This window comes from Muntiacus reevesi, chromosome 10, assembly GCF_963930625.1.
Source record: "Muntiacus reevesi chromosome 10, mMunRee1.1, whole genome shotgun sequence".
NCBI lineage: Eukaryota > Metazoa > Chordata > Mammalia > Artiodactyla > Cervidae > Muntiacus > Muntiacus reevesi.
Window position 1 is genome coordinate 16177248 of NC_089258.1, and position 22601 is coordinate 16199848.

Genomic DNA, 22601 nt, shown 5'->3' on the forward strand with positions numbered 1-22601 from the left:
TTCTGCTATTGATTCTTTCTAGTATATTATTCATCCTTGTTTGTTTGTTCTTTAGTTCTTTTAGGTCTTTGGTAAACATTTCTTGCATCTTCTCAATCTTTGCCTCCATTCTTTTCCTGAGATCCTGAATCATCTTCACTATCATTATTCTGAATTATTTTTCTGGAAGGTTGCCTATCTCCACTTCATTAATTGTTTTTCTGAGTTTTTATCTTGTCTTTTCATCTGGGACATTAACTTTCTGCTTTTTCATTGTGGTTAACTTTCTGTAGTGTGGTTTTTGTTTTAGCTACTATGAGACTGTGCTTCTTGTTTCTTCTGTCTGCCCTCTGATGGATGAGGCTAAGAGGCTTATGTCAGCTTCTTGATGAGAGGGACTGGTGATGGGAATAACTGGGTCTTACTCTGTGGGCAGGGACTTACTCAATAAAGCTTTAATCCAATTATCTGCTGATGGGTGGGGTTGCACTCCCTCCCTGGTAGTTGTCACTCTTTGTGACCCCAAGGACTACAGAGAGCCAGGCGTCCCTGTCCCTAACCATCTCCTGGAGTCCACCCAAGTTCATGTCCTTTGAATCAGTAATGCCAGCCAATCTTCTTATCCTCTACCACCCTCTTCTCCTTTTGCCTTCAGTCTTTCCTGGCATCAGGGTGTTTTCCAATGAGTCAGTTCATCTGCATATCTGACATTGTTGATATTTCTCCCAACAGTCTTGATTTCAACTTGTAATTCATCCAACCCCGCATTTCACATGATGTACTCTGTGTGAAAGTGAAGTGAAAGTGAAAGTCACTCAGTCGTGTCCGACTCTTTATGACCCCACGGACTGTCCATGGAATTCTCTAAGCCAGATTACTGGAGTGGGTAGCCTTTCCCTTCTCCAGGGGATCTTCCCAAACCAGGGATCGAACCCAGGTCTCCCACATTGCAGGTGGATTCTTTACCAGCTGAGCCACAAGTACTCTGGATAGAATTAAATAAACAGAGTGACAGTATATAGCCTTGTCATACTCCTTTCCCAGTTTGACCAGTCCATTGTTCCACATCTCATTCTAACTGTTGCTTCTTGACTTGCTTCATGTTTCTCAGGAAACAGGAAAGGTGGTCTTGTATTACCATCTGTTTAAGAATTTTCCACTAACTTTCCAGTTTGTTGAGATCCACATGGTCAAAGGCTTTAGCATAGTCACTGAAGCAGAAGTAGATGTTTTTCTTGAATTCCCTTGCTTTCTCTGCGATCCAGTGGATGTTGGCAATTTGATCTCTGTTCCTTTGCCTTTTCTATATCCAGCTTATACATCTGTAAGTTCTCAGTTCATGTGTTGTTGAAACCTAACTTGAAGGATTTTGAGCATTACCTTGCTTAGCACATGAAATGAGCACAGTTTGTGCTCATAAATGTCCTCACCATACAACTACTGTACAGTAGTTTGAATATTCTTTGGCATTATGTCTCTTTGGGATTGGAATGAAAATCAACCTGTTCCAGTTCTGTGGCCACTGCTGAGTTTTCCATATTTGCTGGCATATTGAGTGCAGCACTTTCACAACATCATCTTTTAGGATTTGAAATAGCTCAGCTGGAATTCCATCACCTTCACTAGCTTTGTTTGCAGTAATACTTCCCAAAGCCCACTTCAGGGCTTTAGGAATACTTCCTTAGCCAGCCAGGATGTCTGGCTCTAGGTGAGTGGCCACGCCATAGAGTTTTCCTGGTCGTTAAGACTTTTTTTGTATAGTTCTTCCATGTATCCTTGCCACCTCTTCTTAATCTCTTCTTCTTCTGTTAGGTCTTACCATTTCTGTCCTTTTTTGTGCCCATCCTTGCATGAAATAATGACTAGGAACTAGTGACTAAGACCAGATATATTCTTTATTATACCACAAATCATCAAATGAGGTATCAAGGAGGATGTGGCCTTTGTGTGATATCTTGAAAGATGGGTAGGATTTAAACATTTGAAAATGGAGAAAAGGGAATTCCAGTCTGAGAAATCACACAGGGACACATACTCAAAAATGCAGAGTTTGGTATATAGAAATATATCAAGCAAGTACTTTTTAAGTTTTAGTGTCAGGTCTGTAAAAAGCAATAACAAGATAAAACCAGATTGGGGAGGTTCATTTAATGATATTTATTAATCATAGAACCTTTTATTTCTACAGAGCAGAAGAAAAAAGAGATCTGCTTATGTTTTTCCGAAGCCTACGCTGCTTTGTGGAGTGGTGTGACTATCGTAAGCGCACATTTGAACATTTCAAGGTAGAGTCTAAAGTTTTTCAATTTAAACATATATGGAAAGTGAAGCTGATGTCAATTTGGGGATTTAAGATAACATTCTTAAAGTTTTCAAAAAATAGAAAATATTTTTATTGGCTTCTGGGATTTGCATTTATTTGCAATAAATAGAGGAGGAATGCTTCTGTACAAGTCAGTGAACCATTTTCATTGAAAGAAAAGTAATTATAGTCATTTATTTTATAATATACATTTTGAAAAATTAATCTGTCAAGGATACTTGAAGTAAAATGCCAGATTCTAGTAAAGAATATGAGCATAGAAGCCTTATAATGTCATAATGTAATCTTTACATCCTGAATCACGCTTTGTATTTAGGCTTCTTATTTATTGTATATTTCAAGTTTAAATATGAGGTCTGATTCTTAGAAAGTAATGCTTCTTAGGTCTGATGCAGATACATTCAACAACATTTTTAAAACTCCCTTGTTTTTGTTTGTCATAGCTAGAATTATGTTTGGCTATGTTGTAATCCTCCAACTCATGCTTAGTTGGATAGGATCAAATTATTGACAGAATTATTGATCAAATTATTGACACAGAAATCAGTTCTGAAAGAGTTCACATGAATAATATGGCAAGGTTCAGGTTTCCTCAAAATCCTGAGTCATGACTTTTGTCATGACTGTTGTTTTTATGACTGGTGCTAACACTCATTTATTTTGGATTCTCTTTTTAAATCATCATCATTTGCATTTTATTTGGTTGAGCTGATCTGTCAGGCACAGTATTTCCTTTAGAATGAAGCATGCCAGTATTTGTACTGTACTGTGGTTCCTTGAGGAGTCCTCAGGATTATGTTGTTTACTTGCAGGTGCTCTTGAACAAGAACAATTAAATAGCTCTTCTTCAGAATTGGTAAAATAGAGTAATGATTGAGAAGCATGCTGGCAGTTATGATAATAAATGATATCATATGGCCATTTACTTCTACATTAGGATGAGTTGTGGGAAATGTGAGCACTAGTTCCATTTTCAAGCTGATTTTCCTCTATGTGTTGTTAAGGCAAGTGTAGAAGTATAATTGGTGTGCTTTTCCTGTAGCAGATGAAGTGCTTATGTGAGCTGGTCTTTGCTGGTGACAAGGTTGTTAGAATGGAAAAAACAGTCACGTGGTTGTGCACTCATCACCAGTGTTTATCTACAGAATGTTTAATCATCCCAAACTGAAAACCTTGTCCCCATTAAACACTTAATTTGTCATTCCTCTGTCCCCCAGCTTCTGGGAACCATCATTCTATTTTCCATTTCTGTGAATTTGACTAAGTATCTTTTTTTTTTTTTTTTGACTAAGTATCTTGTTCAAGCAGAATCATAAAATTTGTTCTTTTTGCCAGAATATTTCATTTAACATATTGTCCTCAAGATTTATTTATATTATAGCATGTGTCAAAATTCCATTCCTTTTTTAACCCTGGATAGTATTCTGTTATATGTACTTACCAAATTTTGTTTCATTCATGTTAATAGACACTTCATTGTTTTCACCTTTTGGCTATTGTGAATAGTCCTTCTCAACTCATTGGTGTACAAATATCTATTCAAGTCTCAGTTTTAGTTCTTTTAAGTATATACCTGTAAGTGGAATCCTGGATTGTATGGTAATTCTTTCTTTCAGCTTGCACCACTTTACATCCCCAACAGCAGGGCATGAGGCTTCCAATTTCTTCACATCCTTGCCAACATTCCTTATTGTCTGGGTTTTTGTTTTATTTTTATTTTTGTTTTGTTTGTTGTAGACAAACTATTGGGTGTGAATTAGTATCTCTTTCTGGCTTTGATTTGCATTTCCTTCCCTAATGATTAGTGACCTTGAGTATCTTTTCATGTGCTAATTGTCCATTTGTATATCTTCTTTGGAGAAATGTCTATTCAAGTTCTTTGTCCCTTTTTGCATCAGGTTTTTTGTTGTTGTTGAGTTGTAGATATTTTTTATATATTTACCTCATCAAATATGATTGGCACATATTTTCTTTCATTCACTGAATTGTCTTTTCATTTTCTTGATAGTATCCTTTGACATATAGAAATTTTTACTTTTGAAGTCCAGTTTATCTATTTTTTCTTTTTTATCCTGGCTTTTGGTGTCATATCCAGGAAACTGTTGCCAAATTCAGAGTCATACAGAATTTTCTCTTTATTTTTAGTAGGAGTTTTATAGATTAGCTCTTAAGTTTAGGTGTTTAATTCAGGTTGAGTTAATTTTAGTGTATGTTGTAAGCCAGCAGCCCAACTTCATTCTTATACAAGTGAATATCCAGTTTTCCTAGCACCACTTGTTGAAGAGACTGTCCTTTCCTAATTGAGTGGTCTTGATGCCTTATTCAAAAATTGTTTGATTGTACATGCAAAGTTTTGTTTCTGGTTTCACTATTCTATTCCATTGGTCTATATGTCTGTCCTTATGCCAGTATCACACTTTTAATTACTGTAGCTTTGTAGTTACATTTTGAAATGAGGAAGTGTAGAATCCTCCAGTCTTGTTCTTTCTTTCAAATTTCTTTTGACTATTTGGAATCCCTTGAGATTCCATATGAATTTTGGTGGGTTTTTCCAGTTCTTCAAAAAATTACATTGAGATTTTGATAAGGATTGTTTTGAATCTATAAATTGTTTTGAGTAGTGTAGACCTATTAACTGTTCCATCTTTCTTTCATGAACACAAGTTGTTCTATTTATGCGTATCTTTTTTAGTTTCTTTTAGGAATGTTTGTAGAGTAAAATATTTTACATTTTAAACCTCTGTTTCTTTCATTATCATTATCAAGAATAAAGCATTGTCTATTTAAGGTAATGGAGATCAGCATATTTTTTACTTTTATTATTTTATTATGAAATGAAAAAACACCAATAATATTTGTTCTGGAAATAGGATAGAGACCAACTTGATTCTAATTTATAATTGATGTTGGAAACAATGTTGGTAATTTTTCTATACACAATTCAGACTTGTTTCTAAAGCACTGATAATTTTATGTGCAACCCCAAAGCAGTGTGGAAGCTAAGAATTTTGAATGGGGTTTGGGCAAGAGGAAAGTAATTTCAGGAACTTCATTCTGGCAGCAGTGCCATTATAAATCATCACTATTAGATTGGAGATTAATTCTTATCTTTAAACATATCAGTTAATCGTGGATCTTTAGAAAATGTTGCTGAGGTGCTTTCTTATGCATGTATGGCCTATTTTCATGAACGTCGGTGTGTATGGGTGGTTGGGAAGGTGGTGTGCAGTAGTAATGCCACAGAATTTTCTTTGTTTTCATATCTTATATTTGGATAAATTTATTGATGAGATTCATTCGTATAGTATAAAAATATTTTGCAGTTACATCATAATTGAAAGACTTTACATTGGAGAACTTTATGTCTATATTCTGAGAAACAGAGTGGACTTTCAGTTTTTTTTATAAGCATACTGATTTTGATGTGCTTATAGCTTCCTAAAATGTTTTGTGGTGGACTTAGAATGTTGATTATTTAGATTAAATAAATTTTTGTACTACTTTACTAAAGTTTTTAATTGTGTGACCACAGAACAGAATAATTGAACATTACTATATTAGCTCTTTGTCAAGAGAGTAAAATTATGCTTTATTTGGAAAGTTTTGCTTAGGTATGAGACTATACCCTATTTCTCAGGCTAAGTAAAAATATAGTAGCTGCCTTAAAAGAAAAAAAGAGAGTTCCTACTTCGTAATGAATAATGTATAAATCATAAAAGAAAGAAAAGTGAGAGATCCTTAGAAATATTCAGCTTTTCAGTCTTTGGAACATATGCCTTAAAAGCTTTAGGGATCCAGTGAAAACCAGGAAAGACAGTTGAAAGTTTCTTGGACCTATCCTTTAACTTTGTAACGCTTCTTAATTTTGGGTATTTATATAAAAACATACCTTTTAAGTGGTACTCTATTACGAACTACAGGGATTTTGTAATTCTGTTGAAATATTTTCACATTTCTGTTTTGAACTTAGAGAGTCAATCTTACTTTTTACTTGTTCTTATATGTAAGACTTTTTTTAACATCCTTGCTTAAAGCATAAGTTCCTTCAATAGTCAGATACAAAATTAATATTAAATATTTATGCTCCTTTAGACATTGTTGAGACAGATTATAAGTATGTGTGTACTTTAGCTATGCTGCATTGATAGTGGTTAAATGTATGACCCTACAGGCAATCTTTTTAAGCAGATAAAACTGTTGGGATGTTTTCCCAGGATGATGGGGTTGCCCTCCAAGCGTATCTCTTCAATGCGATCCCGAATATAACTGGTGTCATTAGCCTTGCAGAATGTATCATCTGTAATTGAAGTTATGTTGTTAAACTGGAAAACAAAAGGGAAAAATTGTTTATAAACCCCAAAGCATTCCTTTGTATGCTGTGTAATGAGGTCTGGCAGAATATTTTATCTGTCGATAAAAGAAATGATTTTTAAAATACTGTACATACTGTATATCCATCTTCATGATAATAAAAAAACCCTGTCTGAGCAATCTGAGCCTCCCTTTTTAAAGTCTACAGTATCACTTTGGAAGAACAGACTACTTGCTTTTTCTAAGAATAAAACTCAGGTATGTAACAAATTTCTGAGTACAAATAAGATTATACTAGCTGGAAAAAGTATCCTGTTGTAAAGTGTCAATTCAAAATGGGTACTATGTCCTTAAATATACTTTAAAGAAGTAAAAAGAACAAATGAGAATTCTTGTGATAGTGAAAGACCGCTTTTAGTTTCTTTTTATTCCCTCTTCACTTTTCTATTACCCTTGATGTTGGACAATAAAGTCAGCTAGGAAGTCTCCAAAAGCAAGTGTTTACTGCTATTTGGAGAAAGAAACATAAACCACAGGTCTTAGTGTCCCCTAACTTCAAATCCACACATCAGATTAACTAGGAGATGCCAGGTGCACACCTGGAGACAAGCCATACTATAAGAGCAGACCTCATACCTGGTGTTACTGGTCCTTTGGTTTTGCTCTGAATAGAACTGTGGCTTCTGGGCAAGAGAGAGCATTTGACTAAATATTAATGCTTTTGATGGGCAACATTTACATATAAGTGAATTTCCTAATGAATCGTAAGATTGACCCATAGTAATTTGAATTTAAGTCTGATACTGTGAAAGGAGCAATCATACCTGAAGATGAATTACACGCAGACTTTCTGGTAAATTAAGAGGCACAGATTCCAAAGCATTGTGATCCAAGTAGAGGAAGGAGAGGTTACTCAGTTTCTGTAAGGAAAAGGTGCTTTTGCTTGAGTTGATATCTGAGATCAGTGCATTTCTTCACGATTCAAGCTATATACACATATATATAAATATACATATGTATAAATACACAGATATAGACATGTATCAATACTATTAATCATTGGTATGGTAGTTTTTGATTTGGTGGGATTTTTTGTTTGTTATTTTGTTGTGTTGTTTTGGTTTTACAAGTAGTGTATCTCAGTCCTTTACAAAGGGCTGTAGAACCCTAATGCATCCCCATGTCTGTCCGCTCATCTCACATCTGAATACCCAGTCATAGCCAGCCTCAGCCCTCATGTCAATTTCTGGGGCTCTTTAAATTTGTCTTTGGAATAGGTGATGATGTTAATGCTTATGCAGGATTGTATTTGGATCCTGGTACTGCTATAACCTTTCTTGAACCTCCAGAACTTTCCATCTCAGCTCCACCAACTTGTAGTAGAATGAATATTCTTAAGAGATGTGTGTGCTTGTTAGTAAGATATCTTCCAAAGCGATGTATTAAATACGTGGCTGGGTATGATTTTTTTTTACCCGCCTAAGGGATCTACATTAGATTGCTCTTCATAATCAATAACCCATTATTGTGTATAATTTTGTAGTTTCAAGATGCAGTTTCCCCTGACAGTAATGTTTTACCTTACTTTTGATATACATCCTATGGCAGAACTTGGATTTTTTTTTTTTTTTTTTTAGAATTAATTTGTTGTTATTTTAATCCTTTCTTAAGCATCCTACATGTGTGCTTAGTCACTCAGTCATGTCCAACTCTGTGTGACTCATGGAACCCACCAGGCTCCTCTGTCCATGGGATTCTCCAGGCAAGAATACTGGAGCGAGTTGCCATTTCTTATACCAGGAGATCTTCCTGAACCGGGGATCCAACCCAAGTTTCCTGCTTTGGTGGGTAGATTCTTTACCACTGTACCACCTAGGAAGCCCTCTTAAGCATCCTACAATCCATCATATAAGAATCAAGCTCCTGTCCTCCCCAGTGGACCTCTTTACATGAATTAGAGTGACTTGATTTTACCAGTGGCTTTTGCAGCCTTGGGCATTAAGCAAAACTAGAAAATAACTGACTTTATCATTTTGTTGCCAATTTGTCATGAATCCCTTCTCTAATCCATGTGTAAAATCCAAAATATTCTAATACTTCTTTTGTAAATGTTGACCAGCTCCTGTAGGTCTTTAACATACCAGTTATTCAAAGGTTTACCTGCTCAAATTGTGTATGTTCAAATTACAAGCATCTTTTTGTTTGTTTTTAAAGTAAGTCCAGTTTCTGAAAGTCCCCTAAGAGTTCCTTAACTTCTGAGGTACTTTTAGGAATTGTCAAAAGGAGCTACCGTCCTCTATTTTGAGCAAGGTCTTTTGTTGCTAACCAGTAGCATGATTATCTCAACCTTTTATCTGGGGTTTCTTCCAGGACTGGGAATGAGTACTTCAGATCTATGGAAGTCCTGGACTGAGGTGATTACTTCTCTGTAGACTGTGCATCTTGAGACAACCTGGCTAACTAAATCAAAGTAAATCACCCTCCCTTTTTCCTGAACATTTATTTTCTTGAATGACTAAATTAAGAAATATATTTAATTTTTACTACGTACAGAATTTTGTATTAGGTGCCATCATGGATTTCAAAAGAATATCTCCCTACAGAATTCTATGGTCTAATACTTTTAAGTATTAAAAATAAAATTCAGTCTTTAGAGCATGATTTTTCTGGTGTTTATAAATTACTAATACTGTAGGGAAGAAGAAACACAAGAAAATTTCCATTTTGAGGTTTTGGAGACTCTTGGTGCCATGAGTCTTTGTCTATATAAATAAATATTTGCTGTGTAAACAAGGGAAAGAGATGTGACACCAGGTAGTCCCATGAAACAAAATAAAGTTATTTTAAGTGAGGTACAGGCATAAGCTAGACTTGAATAAGCCTAATAATATCACTGTTTATTATGTAATAGTTTTAAAACAAAATTCTAGGCTATAGTTTCTTTTTCTTTTATCATGTTATTATTGGCTGTATAACGATGATATTGTATTGTGCTCAGTCATACTATAAAATACTTACTTTGAATGCATTTGCTTTGATTCCTCTACTCTTGATTTTGTTATATTTTGCATTAAATAAAGTAAGCTTGGGAGGGAGAACTGGAAGCTTCAGTAGTTGATTTTCAGCTAGTGTAAGTTCTTCTAACAGAGAAAGTTTTGAAAAAGTACCATCTTCTATGTCTTCAATCAAATTTCCCGTAAAATCGAGTCGTCTTAAGTTAGCTTGAAGGAAAAATATACAAACAATACAGAAAAAAAAATTTTAATATATGAAGTTGAATTCTTAATTGTGTGGGCTGAGGAAAAGCATTTATTTAACAGGTATTTAAAATTTCTTTTATTTTTAGTGCTTTGCAGAACATGTACAATTAGTAGCTCAGTAAGTTTCATTGAATGAATACTCAGCATATACTCAGTGCTTGACACTGATAGCGTTTCTCACTGGAGTTCTAGAATTTCAGGTTTGGAAGGGAACTTCTCACTGGAGTTCTAGAATTTCAGGCTTGGAAGGGAACTTTAAGTTAGTAGAGTCTTTCCATCCTTTTTAATTTAAATTCTCAGTATGCTCAAGTAATTTGAAAGAAATTCTTTGTTGCAAATTATGGAAAGCAAGCATTATGTTTGATTGAATAGAATCATGTAAATATTTTTGGATTTCTTGCCAACCTGTTGCATTGTGATTATGGGTTTGTTTTGTTTGTATTAGTTGCTCAGTTGTGTCTGACTCTTTGCAGCTCCATAAACTGTAGCCCATCAGGCTCCTCTCCTCTGTCCCTGGCGTCCTGTCGAGGCAAGAATACTGGAATGGGTTGCCATTCCCTTCTCCAGGGGATCTTCCTGACCTAGGGATTGAACTCAGGTCCTCCTGCATTGCAGGCAGATACTTTACCATCTTAGCCACCAGGGAAGCCCCTGTGATTGTGGGTATATTATCTTAATCTCTCCGTGCTTTATTGGTTAAAAACAACAAAGGCAAAAATGTTCCCTAATTGGTTAACATGGTACATACTGAGAGAGAAATTCAATATGTGTGTGTATGTGTGCATCACTTTTGTTCTGTCTAGGATGATTAGGAGATGTGGTCACTTCTCACTATTCAAGGTAGTCATCTATAAAGTCGATATAAATGCTGAATTAGTGAATATGGAACTATTGCTCCTAGGGAATATACAGGATTTGAGCCTTTCATCACACGTTTTCATCAGCCAATCAGAAAATTTTATATGTGTTTCTTTTTTAGAGGCATCTTATTTAGTATATATTGTTGCTACATTAATATTAAACTCACAGCTAACAGCACTGTAACTCACTTAAATGAAGAGTACTTAACATGTATTTTCTCTGGAAGGCACATCACAGCCTTCTTGCGGTTAGGAACAATATACAGCACTTCAGTACTATATTTAGGGAGTGTTTCAAACAGCAAAAAAGCCAAAAGATGAAAAGTGAAAAATACTGCACTAAGTAGACTGTAAACAAGGTACTTGTTTAAAGCTGAGATAAAGGACAAAGCATCTTGTTTCACCTCACCTGGATGACTCAAATTTTTGCCAGTGTGCACATGCCTGTGAATAACCATGAAAGTGCCAGAAGTATTTATTTTGGGGTTACAAATAAATTTTATAAAGTAGGTGAGTTTGAAAACATAAAATATACAAATAATGAGAAACAGCTGTATTCAATCAGTTGGGACCTACCAGTGACAGCATGAATTCAGTATGGTTAATCTCGTAAATGTGTAGTGGAGCCAGTGTGCATTTCTTGGTATAATTTTCTTCAGAAGCCCTTGGTGAAATTGGAATATAGAAAATTTTTCTGGGATGAGTGATCCCAGACTTGGACTTGACTACAGAAATAGTTGCTCTGTGTGGCTACCCTCCTGGCAGGATACTTAAAATACCCCAACAGTGACCATCCCACATGTGATAGACCACAGGTACCTAGAAACTTGTGTTTATATGAGTTAAATAACCAACATGAGTTAACATTAATATTTTGTTTAAAATTAACTTACGTATGTCTGCAAAGTCTTTGGCAGTCAGCTTTTTAATTCTGTTGAATCGTGCATAAAGATAGGCTGACTCCTTTGGCAGAGGTGGTACAGCGTCAATGTCAACTTCTTCACAGTATACAGAGCCACTTAAACAAACACAGAGCAGGCATGTGGGCATTTCTGAATTGGGAAACAAAATCATAAAACTCAATGATTTAAAAATATGTGACCTCTAGTATTGAAATTCTTGCTATCATGAGTGTTATTACTAATTTGAAAAGGAAAGATGTGGCCATATTAGCTAGTGATCTATATTGTATCTGGTAACTCAGCATAATTTTATTTTAAATTCTGTAATACACAATCTCTTTTATTCTCCTGTCTGTTTTGGCAATGATCATTTAATCGCTGAATTGACTGACAGTTACATTTCTTCATTTGCTTATCAAAAAATCATAAAGCTGGATTTAAGGTAAGCACAAGCTTGCTTTACTTGGGGTGCAAACACATTTCTAACGAGTTTGTTGTTCAATTGCTAAGTCATGTCCTCCTCTTTCAACCCCGTGCACTGCAGCATACCAGGCTCCCGTCTCCTTCACTGTCTCCCGTAGTTTGCTCAAATTCATGTCCATTGAGTTGGTGATGCTATCTAACCATCTCATCCTCTGCCACCCCCTTCTCCTTTTGCCTTCAATTTTTCCCTGCATCAGAATCTTTTCCAGTGAGTCAACTCTTGGCGTTAGGTGGCCAAAGTATTAGAGGTTCAGCTTCAGCATCAGTCCTTTCAATGAAACTAATTAGTAAAATAAACAAAGTATGAACTTGGAGTCATAGAGAATTTTGAGTTTTAGCTTCCTAATAATCTCCTCCAATCTCCCTTAAACTTAGATTCAAGTAAAAGTCATTTCCAGCAACAACAACAGCAACAAAAATTTGGAGTCATTGTGGGTACTTTTAGAATGCCATTGGACTCTGTAGCATTCATTGCATTTACTTATCATGCCTTCAACCTGGAAGAATTCCTTAGTCTTTGTTTTTCATGTCTCTAAAGAGATATGTTTTGGAAATTTTTGAATTTTTTAAAAATTTATTTTCAGGGCATTTATTTTGCAGAATGTCTTTCAACTGGGGTTTATAAAAAAGGTTCCTCATTTTTGGCAGGAATACTACAGAAATAATGTTGCATCCTCTGTGTCATGTATCTATCTCATTCCTTACAATGCTGTCTTGGGTAACTTGGTTCAGTTGGTGTCTGCTATGGTTCTCACCCTGTAAAATTACTGATTTTTGTTTTGTAATAAGTGTGTACCTTCTAGAGAAGTACTTTGAGATTCTAAACATCAGGTTTGTTATCAAACTTTCATGTTTTAAAACTCTAGTTTTCATCTATTGAAGAGTCCTACTTGAATCATTTATCACTGGGATAGTTGCCAAATAATAATTTTTCTGATTCCATCATTTCTTCTACATTTGTTACTTCACATTCTGATATGAGCTGCAACGTTCCCTCCTTATTTATTTTTGTCAGTATGAACTTATGAATTCCTTATCCCATAGGTCATATGTCACTGTCATATTTATTTTGATAATCAAATTGCCCCAGATTAGTCAACAAGAACACCTAAACTCTGTTTTATCATCCCATAGCCTTTTTGTGGTTCAATGCTATACAATAAATTGTACATATTTAACTTGCATAATTTATAAGTTGGATGTCCATCACCACAATCAAGATAACTAACATATCCATCACTCCAGAAGTTTCCTCATGCTCTTTGGTAATCATCTCTCCCTCACAGTAACCACTAATATCCTTTCTGTCATTATCTTAATATGTTAATATTATGAATATATTAAGGACCAGAAACTTAACATATTATTTCTGAAACTTTTATATCAAAAGAATGCAGTATATACTCTTTTGTCTGGCTTCTTTAACTCTGCATAATTATTTTGAGGGTCATCTATTTTTGCATTATCAGTAATTCATTTCTATTTGTTATTGAGTTCATTCCAGTTTATTCCATTCTGTCAATAGACACACTTTATACAGTCATCTCTTACATATATTTGGATTGTTTCCAGTTTGCAGATTTCAAAGAGAGCTGCTCTGAACATTAATGTATGGACTTAACGCTTTCATTTCTCTTCTATAAATACCTAAGCGTAGAATGTCTGTGTCTTATCATACATATATATTTTACCTTTTGGAAAAAGTCCTAAACTGTTTTCCAAAGTCATTGTGCCATTTACATTCTCATTAGCAGTGCATATAAGTTCTAGTTGCTCCTCATTCTTTCCAACATTTAGTATGTGTGGTTGGACTTTTTTATTTTAGCCTTTCAAGTAAGATGTGTTGTGGTATCTCATGTTTGAATTTACATTTTCCTAATAACTAACGTGCTGTTCAGTTCAGTTCAGTTGCTCAGTCGAGTCCGACTCTTTGCGACCCCATGAACCATAGCACGCCAGGCCTCCCTGTCCATCACCAACTCCCGGAGTCCACCCAAACCCATGTCCATCGAGTCGATGATGCCATCCAACCATCTCATCCTCTGTTGTCCCCTTCTCCTCCTGCCCTCAATCTTTCCCAGCATCAGGGTCTTTTCCAGTGAGTCAGCTGAGCATCTTTTTATATACTTATTTGCCATCCACAGATTTTTTTTGTGTATAGTGAAGTGTCTACTCATGTCTTTTGCCTGCTTTTTAAATGGGTTTTGCATTATTAGTTTTGAATTATATATATTGTATAGATATAAGTCATTTGTCAGATTTATGTTTTGGAGAAAATGTTTTCTCCAGTTTCTGGCTTGTTTTTTTTTTTTTTTCCCCCTAATCAATGTCTCTTGAAGAGCAAACATTTTTTATTTCAATGAATAATAATTGATTCCCTTATAGTTCATGCTTTTTGTGCTGTGTTTAAGAAATCTTTGCCAACCACCAAGTTTTTATTGTTTTCTTTTAAAAGTTGTATAGTAAGTCTTGATATTAGGTAGTATAAATTCTCCAAATTTATTCTTCTTTAATGTTATGTTTCTTCTAGGTTCTTTTCATTTTTATATGAATTTTAAAGTCAGCTTGTTAATTACTTAAAGCCTGCTAGAATTTTAATTGGGACTGCATTGAACCTACAGATGAATTTGGGGAAAATTGACATTTTAAGGATACTGAGTTTTCTGGTCCTTGAATACCATGTATCTCTATATAGTTAGGTCTTTTAAAATTTCTCTCAGCATTATTGTCTGGATTTCAGTGAATAAATCTTATACATCTGTCATACATTTATACATAGGTATTTTTTATATTTTGACTAAAAAATTAAATGTCTCTACTATTCTTTGAGAGCTTACTTATTTTCTGGCATGCTGAGATGTTCCATACCAATCCTTGCCCTTTCCCTGCCCCAGGTCTGAAATCAGCTATTACTTCAAGAAGTACTGGTCCATTTCAGTGGAGAATGGTATTTAGAAACCAAGATTTGGGTGTGCATGTGCTCATTGCTACTGGGATCTCATTGTTTCTAGGATCTTTCAGCAAAGAGGACTGGAAATATATTTATTTTTATTTTGCTCTCTTTTCATATATAATACGGAGAAGGAAATGGCAACCCACTCCAGTATTCTTGCCTAGAGAATCCCGTGGACAGAGGAGCCTGGTGGGCTGCTGTCCATAGGGTTGCACAGAGTTGGACACAACTGAAACGACTTAGCATGCATGCACTGGGGAAGGAAATGGCAACTCACTCCACTATTCTTGCCTGGAGAATCTGAGGGACAGAGGAGCCTGATGGGCTGCCGTCTATGGGGTTGCACAGAGTCAGACATGACTGAAACAACTTAGCAGCAGCAGCATATATAATACACATATACACAGGTACATGTATTTATACATGAACATACTACACATGTACACACATGTAAACATATATAATATATATGTACCACATTCTCATATAAAAACATAAACATATCATATGCATATATACACATACATACTCACACAGGGAAGCAAACATGTCTGTATCTTTTTCTGTATATCTGTATACAAACCAGGAGTTGATGCTGATACCTTTCATTCCAGTCCATTCCACTTCATCTCCATAGTGTTCCTTCTAGCCTTCCCCCTTACCATATCTTTTAACACTCTTCTCTGATTATGAGAAACCTGACTCTCCTGATCCACTTTGTATTTACTTTACTCAATCCTAGAACACACATTAAGTAGTTTCATTATTGTTAACCTATAACACTATGGAAAACAAACCTACTCATTGGAATTTTACTATTTGTCTACTGAAAGTATACATCAAAATACTGAGTTATTTCAGTAGATTTCCCTTCCTGTAATGTATTATGTTATTCATTTGAAATGCAATTAAGTTTGTATGTTTCTGTTTGTTTGTCAGTTTGGGTTCTTTTTATGATATCGTTGTTGATTTTATTTATGAATGTACTGTATTTATTTGCTTATGTGAATATAATGTTGTTCTGAAATCAAACATGCACAAAAAGTGTGCTCAGAGAAGTGCTGCCACCTTTTCCCCATACCCGAAGTTCCCGTCTCCCCCTCCTTCCACCCCTAGTCCATCTGTAACCCATAGGTAAATAGTCTCAGCTTAATTGCCCTTCTCGAATTTCTTTTACACAACTATATCTTTTCTTATATCCCTTTCATTTTTAGAAGAGACAGCATACTGTAGATACTCTTTTGCACTTTGGTTTTTTTCTTCTAGAAATCAGTCCATATTCATTATAGAAATCTTCCTCATTCATTTTTACCACTGCATAGTATTCCCTTGGTAGATGTACCATACTTTATTCAACCACTCTTCAATTTATGGATAATTAGATTGTTTCCAGTATTTTGCTGTTGCAAGCAGTGCTTCAGAGATTTTGCATATGTATTTTCTTACTTTTTTTTTTTTTTTTTTTTTTTTTTTTTTTTTTTTTTATTTTCTTACTTTTGAAGGTATATCTCTAGGGTAAATTCCTAGAGGTCAGTTGCTATGTCACAAAGTAAATGCATATTAGGTTTCATCAGATATTACCAAATTCCTCTTCGTTCTACCAATTTGCATTACTATCAGCAACATATGCCAGTGTCTGATACCCCACAGGTGTTGCCAGTGGAATAGATTAATATATTGTCACACTTCTGTCAGATAGGTTAAAAATTTTATCTCAATTTAAATTTACATGTGAGATTGAACACCTTTTATGTGTTTAAGAGTCATTTTTATGTCATTTTGTGAATTGTCTGTTCATACCTTTTGCCCATTTTACCCATGGATTTTTGATCAATTTCTTTTTCCTGGATTTTTACTTGTTCTTTATAAATTAGAGATATTAACTCTTTACAGTGGTGTATATTGAAAATATTTTTCTCAGTTTTAAGCTGTCTTTGGCCTCAGTTATGATGATTTTTGCCATGCAAATGTTTTTCATTTATGGAGTCAAACTTATTGGTCTTTTCTGTTACCATCTCTGGATTTTGAGACATCCCACAGTCAAGTAATCTTCTACTATTTAAATGGTTTCACTTTTTACATTTAGACCCTAATTTATTTGAAGTTTATTTTTCTGTATAAAAGGGATATAATTGTATCCCTTTTCAAGGTTGTCCCAGACTCAGTTTTTAAAAATATCATCTTTGGTACTTGCCTGGTGGTCCAGTGGTTAAGAATCCATCTGCCAATGCAGGGGACACGGGTTCGATCCCTGGTCTGGGATGATGCCACATGGCACAGAGCAACTAAGCTCATGAGCCACAGCTACTGAGCCCACATGCTACACCTACCGAAGCCTGAGCACCTAGAGCCTGTGCACTGCAACAGAGGATAGCCCCATCTGCAACTGGAGAAAACTCAGAGACAGCAGTGAAGACCCAGAGCAGCCATACACACATAAATAACTATTTTTTAAAAATAAAAACGTCATCTTTGCCTCAGTGGTTAAAGATGCTCCCTTTGTTATTTACTAAATTCCTATATGTATTTCTTTCTGTCTGTGGACATTCATTCATGCACCAGTATTATCCTTATTTTAAGTATGGAGGCTTTAAAGTATGTTCTGATAGGTGATTTCATGCAGATCTGATTTTCCATCTGAACTTGAGGATCAACCTTACCCAACTCTTTAAAGAAGTTTATTGTTACAGATTTAGGGAGAACTACCATCTTTGTAATTTTAAATCATCCTATCCAAGAGCAAGAAATGTCTTTCAATTTCTTCCAGTCTATTTTCACTATGATGCTTTTCAAATTTCTTGAGATATATTTTCTGTTTTGGTTCATTTTAATTTTATTGTAGCACTATAGAAATTAGTGTGTGATTTTTTTTTCATATTGTCACGTGAAATAATGGTCTGTGAGAGAGCAATAATAAACCAAATAGAAACTAATAAGTAGTACTTTGTAATTTGTTATCTTTATAAGTTTTCTATTGTTTTAATTGAAATGTACATTATAATTACTTATATATATAACCATCTCTCCTGTGAATTTCTTAAAAGCAAAAATTATATTTTATTTACTTTATCCTCAGACGACATGTGAAAGTGAAAGTCGCTCAGTTGTGTCCAGCTCTTTGCGACCCCATGGACTATACAATCCATGGAATCCTCCAGGCCAGAATACTGGAGTGGGTAGCCATTCCCTTCTCCAGGGGATCTTCCCAACCTGGGATTGAACCCAGGTCTCCCACATTGCAGGCAGATTCTTTACCAGCTGAACCACCAGGGATTGCAACTAACTGGAATTTAACAAGTATTTCTTGAATTGATTTTCTATAGATAGAAGCACACACTTTTATAGAGGCTAAACCTAAACTGAACTTTGGTTGTTCTTGAATGTTCCTATTCCATGTTTTTCACTTATGATGTGGAATGGCAAATGGTGAAAATTCACAATATACCTGTTTGACTTTATCATTGGAGATAAAATTCCACTGTTTGGAGTTACTATATCCTGATGCAATTTTGATAACTATAACAAATAAAGTTCCATTGTAAGCTACTTTTTAAAGCTCCTTTTAAAAATAGGATAATAGAGTATTCATACTTACCATCATTTTCTTTCTTGGGGGGTAATGGCGTTATAATCTCATCTTTTTGTAATTGAAAACTTTTCTCATCGGGTACTATTATCATAGTTTCTTTTTCCTATTGGAAAAATAAATGTTTATTTACAATTATTTACAATTTGGTAATTTGCATATTATTTACAATTTGGACTGTAAAACTGAGGGATTACAGGCAGCATTCTCCCATAAATGTTCTGGTTGAACAGTCCCTCCACTCTACATTTGTCTATTAAGTGCTGTTGAATTCTGGTCCACTTCACAAATATCTTGCTCCCTGTGTTTGTAGTTAGACTCCTAAACCAATGTAAACAGAAGAAGCAGAGAACTTTTTTATTTACTACTTTTTAGGGACGAGGAGATTTTGAAAGTATTCTTTAAACTGATTGATAAGATTGAAATCAGCCATGTGAGCCAACAGCTTGTTATAATAGGCCTTTTTTTTTTTTCCCTAAGCACCTGGGAAGCTTGACTATATATACATATATTATTAATATATACATACATGATAATGATAATACTAGCATATTAGCCAACTTCATTGAAAGAAATTATAATATTAACATTTGCTCATCTGTGCTGAAAAAAAAGAATCTATTATAACTGTTCACTCTTAAAACACTTATCATCTCATTCATAGTAGAGAACTTTTGAAGGAATCAACACTGTGAAGTATTTGGCTGCGTCTCTCATTGTCCATGGTGTGTGTGTGTGAGAAAGACACATGCAGACAGTAGGCAGGCAGCAGATCCTTACATGCTGTATTAACTTTGTCTTTCCCCAGTATTCATTTCTGTGTTCCAGTAAAACCACAAGTAATTACTTAGTCCCTGTACAAGCAGAAGATGAAAAATGTGGTAGGAAAGTCATCCCTGTAGACAATGACAGTGACAGTTACTTGGTAAAATGATAGAGCCTAAATTGTTGAAATTGATTGAAAATCATGCTCCATATTAGTAGTTTTAATTTTTTGATACTGTGTAGTTGACATACATGAGTTATTATGAAATCCTGTAGATACAAAATAAGCAGTACTCTTCTATTTATGTACTTGAACTACTTCTTCCTAAAATAATAAACCTTAAGCTGGTAATCCATCTGTATTTCTCCTAATACACATTTCCCCTATTTTATTTTAATATGCAAATAAAAGGCACTATGTATCATGACTTAAATGTAAATCTCTGCTGATAAGAGATCGTCTTTAAATTGAATTTTCCTTAAATTTTATATTTCAAATTTTAGTTTTCCTTAAATTTTATGTTTTGGTTGTTACAGATACTGTTTGATTATCATAGAGTCTATTTATTAATTTGGGAAGCATGCATACTTTAAAAATATAGTTTTAGGGACAGTTATTTTGAATTGTTCTGAATCATTTCAAGTGCTTTTCCTTTCCTCTTACCTTATCAGACACATTCAGAAAAAACAAAAACATGCATTTAAATGGGTGACTATTTTAGAAATTAAATTTAGAGTAGAAATAAAATACCTTAGTACTTTTTCCATCCAGGTATTTATCCTCATAATCTTGGCTAAAAAAGGCTTCTTCAAGATTATCTGTTCCATAATCATAGATAATGCGTGAATCCTGCTGAGATGGTGGTGCTGGCTTTATCAGAGGCACAAGCAGGAACAGGAGAAGTGTAGATTGCAGAGTCTTCATTTTAACAGAAATTAAGGTGACTGAAAACTAATAAGCTCGTGGCCTGCTGACTGTGGGACAATACTCTCTTTTTCCCTGGAAATAAAAATGCAGACCATCGAAGCAATATTTAAAAGCTTAGAAGACTTTTTTGGCAGGGTACACGCAGCAGGGGCCAGTGAACAGTGTTTAACCCTTTGCGATCTTTAATTAGATGCTAAAAGTTTTTATGTATCAGTGATATTCTGAAAAATAGTTTCAGAAAATGGTTTTAGTTCTTTTTCTATCAAAAATCCAAGCAACATTGATAATTTCAGTTTTTTAATAATTAGTTACCTTGAACAAAGGTATGCAATTGAAGTCTTCTTAGAATACCTGTGATATAAACAGTTAAAATGAAGACCCATGATCCTGTCTCATGTGAGTTAAAAATATCATATTTCAGCTTTGCTACTTTATAAGAACTCCTGATTTGTATTGGTATGAGCAGAAACAAGTTCCAGGAACAGTTTTAGAATTTAAACTTTAAATTTAACATTATGAAAAATAGTCATTAACACTTACTTTTAGGTGATACAGAATATTGAAAAAGCCATAATTTCAAATTCCTCAGTTTTCTAATTTCCATAGATATCATTACTTTTAGTTAATAGCATTTCTTTTAAAATTTAAGGTATGAAAAATGCAAAAATAGTATTGCAGACTAGAAAAATAATAGAACTTTAATCAAAGATTTCAAGGGAATGAAATGGGAAAGATTCTTTTAGGCTCACCACTGGATTTTATACTTTTTCTTAAGTAACTTCAGACAGAATCACTCAGAATTGCTGGTGCTGCATTTTAGATACTAGTTTGTCAAAAAAGTCAGTGGTTGAAATTAAGCATAACATGGTTTTGTGACTTTTACAGCACGCTGTTCTTGGCTGCATGGACATTCAAGTTATGCGGTGATATACTTAAGTGCTTGTTAAAAAATAGTTGTCCGAGGTAACTGAAACTTACAAAGATTAAAGATTGCCTTTACATTTACTAAGATTGTTAGATGTCACATTTTAACAAACAATATTTAAAATAATATGTGAGAAAAGAGCCTACCGTTGTAGCTGTTTTGAAGTTTTTTGTGGTTTTCCTCAATAGATGGTCATGGCTTGCATTAGCCCCAAGTGGGAGGGTGAATGAGAAAAGCTGTGGAGTGATTTCAAACTGTTGAATAGAATTTCAGGGCCCAACAGCTTTAAAAGCAGTTTCCATGTGGTAGAGATCTTTGCCAACATTCTTTCTGCAGGGTGAAATGTAGTGTGTTGTACTAGAGAACTAAAATATTTGTAACTGCTGTACTCAGATTGCGTCCACTGATTATCATAAACTTCTGTTATTTTTTACCTTGTGTAGTAAGTACTCATAGCACAAATTATTTTTTAGTTTAGTCATTTGAGGCCCTCTTCCCTCTTTATTTTGTTACATGTAACAAAAACTCAACTGTCAGAATCAGCTTTTTAAATATAAGTGTTACAATTTGGGATTTGATAGTAAAATATATTTTTGTTTGCTGAATGAAGAAAATAGTATTAATTACCTTACTATTATTTTTTTTGAATTGAAGTGGTATTTAGATAACTATATGAACATCTTTAAAGATTAATTTTATCACTGGTACTTTTAGCAATCAAAGTAACCTTTCTTTCTCTTCTCAGCTGAAATTTCAGTAAGTGTGGATATGAATATTTGGTAAAAAAAAAAAAAACAACTAGAAAGTGAAAGAATACTGGTTTGTTTTCTTTTCCATTCAAAATTGACTTTGGAGTTTTTTTAATTAAAACTTGAATAAACTAAGACGTGAGTACTTACATTTTTACTTGAATGTGAATTAGTTTTAAATTTAGTTGTGATATTCTCTGATTTGGGTTGATTTTATGACTTTAAATTCTTTGAAAATATCAATTTTATGACTAATATCTAATAATAAAATAGCAGATATTGATTTGTTTTCTGTTGTGTGGCAGGTTTAATGGAATGTTGAGAAGTGAACTGAAAAGATGTTGAATAGATTTAGAGAATCTTAGAAGTTCATAGTTTACTGTGGTATACAGTTTGGTACTTTGTACTACAGAAAATTATTTTGTGGATTATAACTTTTTTTTTCCTTGAAAAGTTATGACCAATGTGTATAGTTTTATTGGCATTCATTCATTTGTTGTTATTGTTCAGTCCCCCAGTCATGTCCAATTCTCTGCAACCCCATGGACTGCAGCACACCAGGCCTCCCTATCCCTTA

General features: G+C 34.4%; 2 protein-coding genes across 4 annotated transcripts in view; one reads left to right on the forward strand and one right to left on the reverse strand.

Moving 5' to 3' along the window:
* Window positions 1–22601, forward strand: part of CENPP (centromere protein P) — a 227883-nt gene that overhangs the window by 64229 nt on the left and 141053 nt on the right. For both annotated transcript variants that reach the window (XM_065946868.1, XM_065946869.1), the window contains exon 5: window positions 2168–2264. In XM_065946868.1, the coding sequence (XP_065802940.1) occupies window positions 2168–2264 (97 nt within the window). The remainder of the gene's footprint in view (window positions 1–2167; window positions 2265–22601) is intronic.
* Window positions 5548–21571, reverse strand: OGN (osteoglycin). 2 transcript variants are annotated; one of them, XM_065946871.1, is made up of 8 exons: window positions 21422–21529; window positions 20663–20701; window positions 20174–20422; window positions 18667–18763; window positions 11627–11785; window positions 9632–9834; window positions 7438–7533; window positions 5548–6624 (listed from the first exon to the last, which is right to left on the reverse strand). In XM_065946871.1, exons 3-8 carry the CDS (start codon window positions 20345–20347, stop codon window positions 6454–6456), a joined length of 900 nt encoding a protein of 299 aa, XP_065802943.1. In that variant the 5' UTR covers window positions 20348–20422; window positions 20663–20701; window positions 21422–21529; the 3' UTR covers window positions 5548–6453. The 2 variants fall into 2 exon arrangements, with proteins under 2 accessions (XP_065802943.1, XP_065802942.1); XM_065946870.1 differs by lacking the exon at window positions 20663–20701 and having other exon boundaries at window positions 21422–21571.

Excerpts from the sequence above, each read along its gene's own strand:
- OGN (XM_065946870.1), bottom strand. The coding sequence starts at position 20,347 with ATGAAGACTCTGCAATCTACACTTCTCCTGTTCCTGCTTGTGCCTCTG. Across the intron at positions 11,786-18,666 it reads CCCCAAGAAAGAAAATGATG|AAATGCCCACATGCCTGCTC; the intron begins GTAAGTATGAAT and ends TTCCCAATTCAG. Across the intron at positions 6,625-7,437 it reads TGCGTGTAATTCATCTTCAG|TTTAACAACATAACTTCAAT; the intron begins GTATGATTGCTC and ends TTTGTTTTCCAG.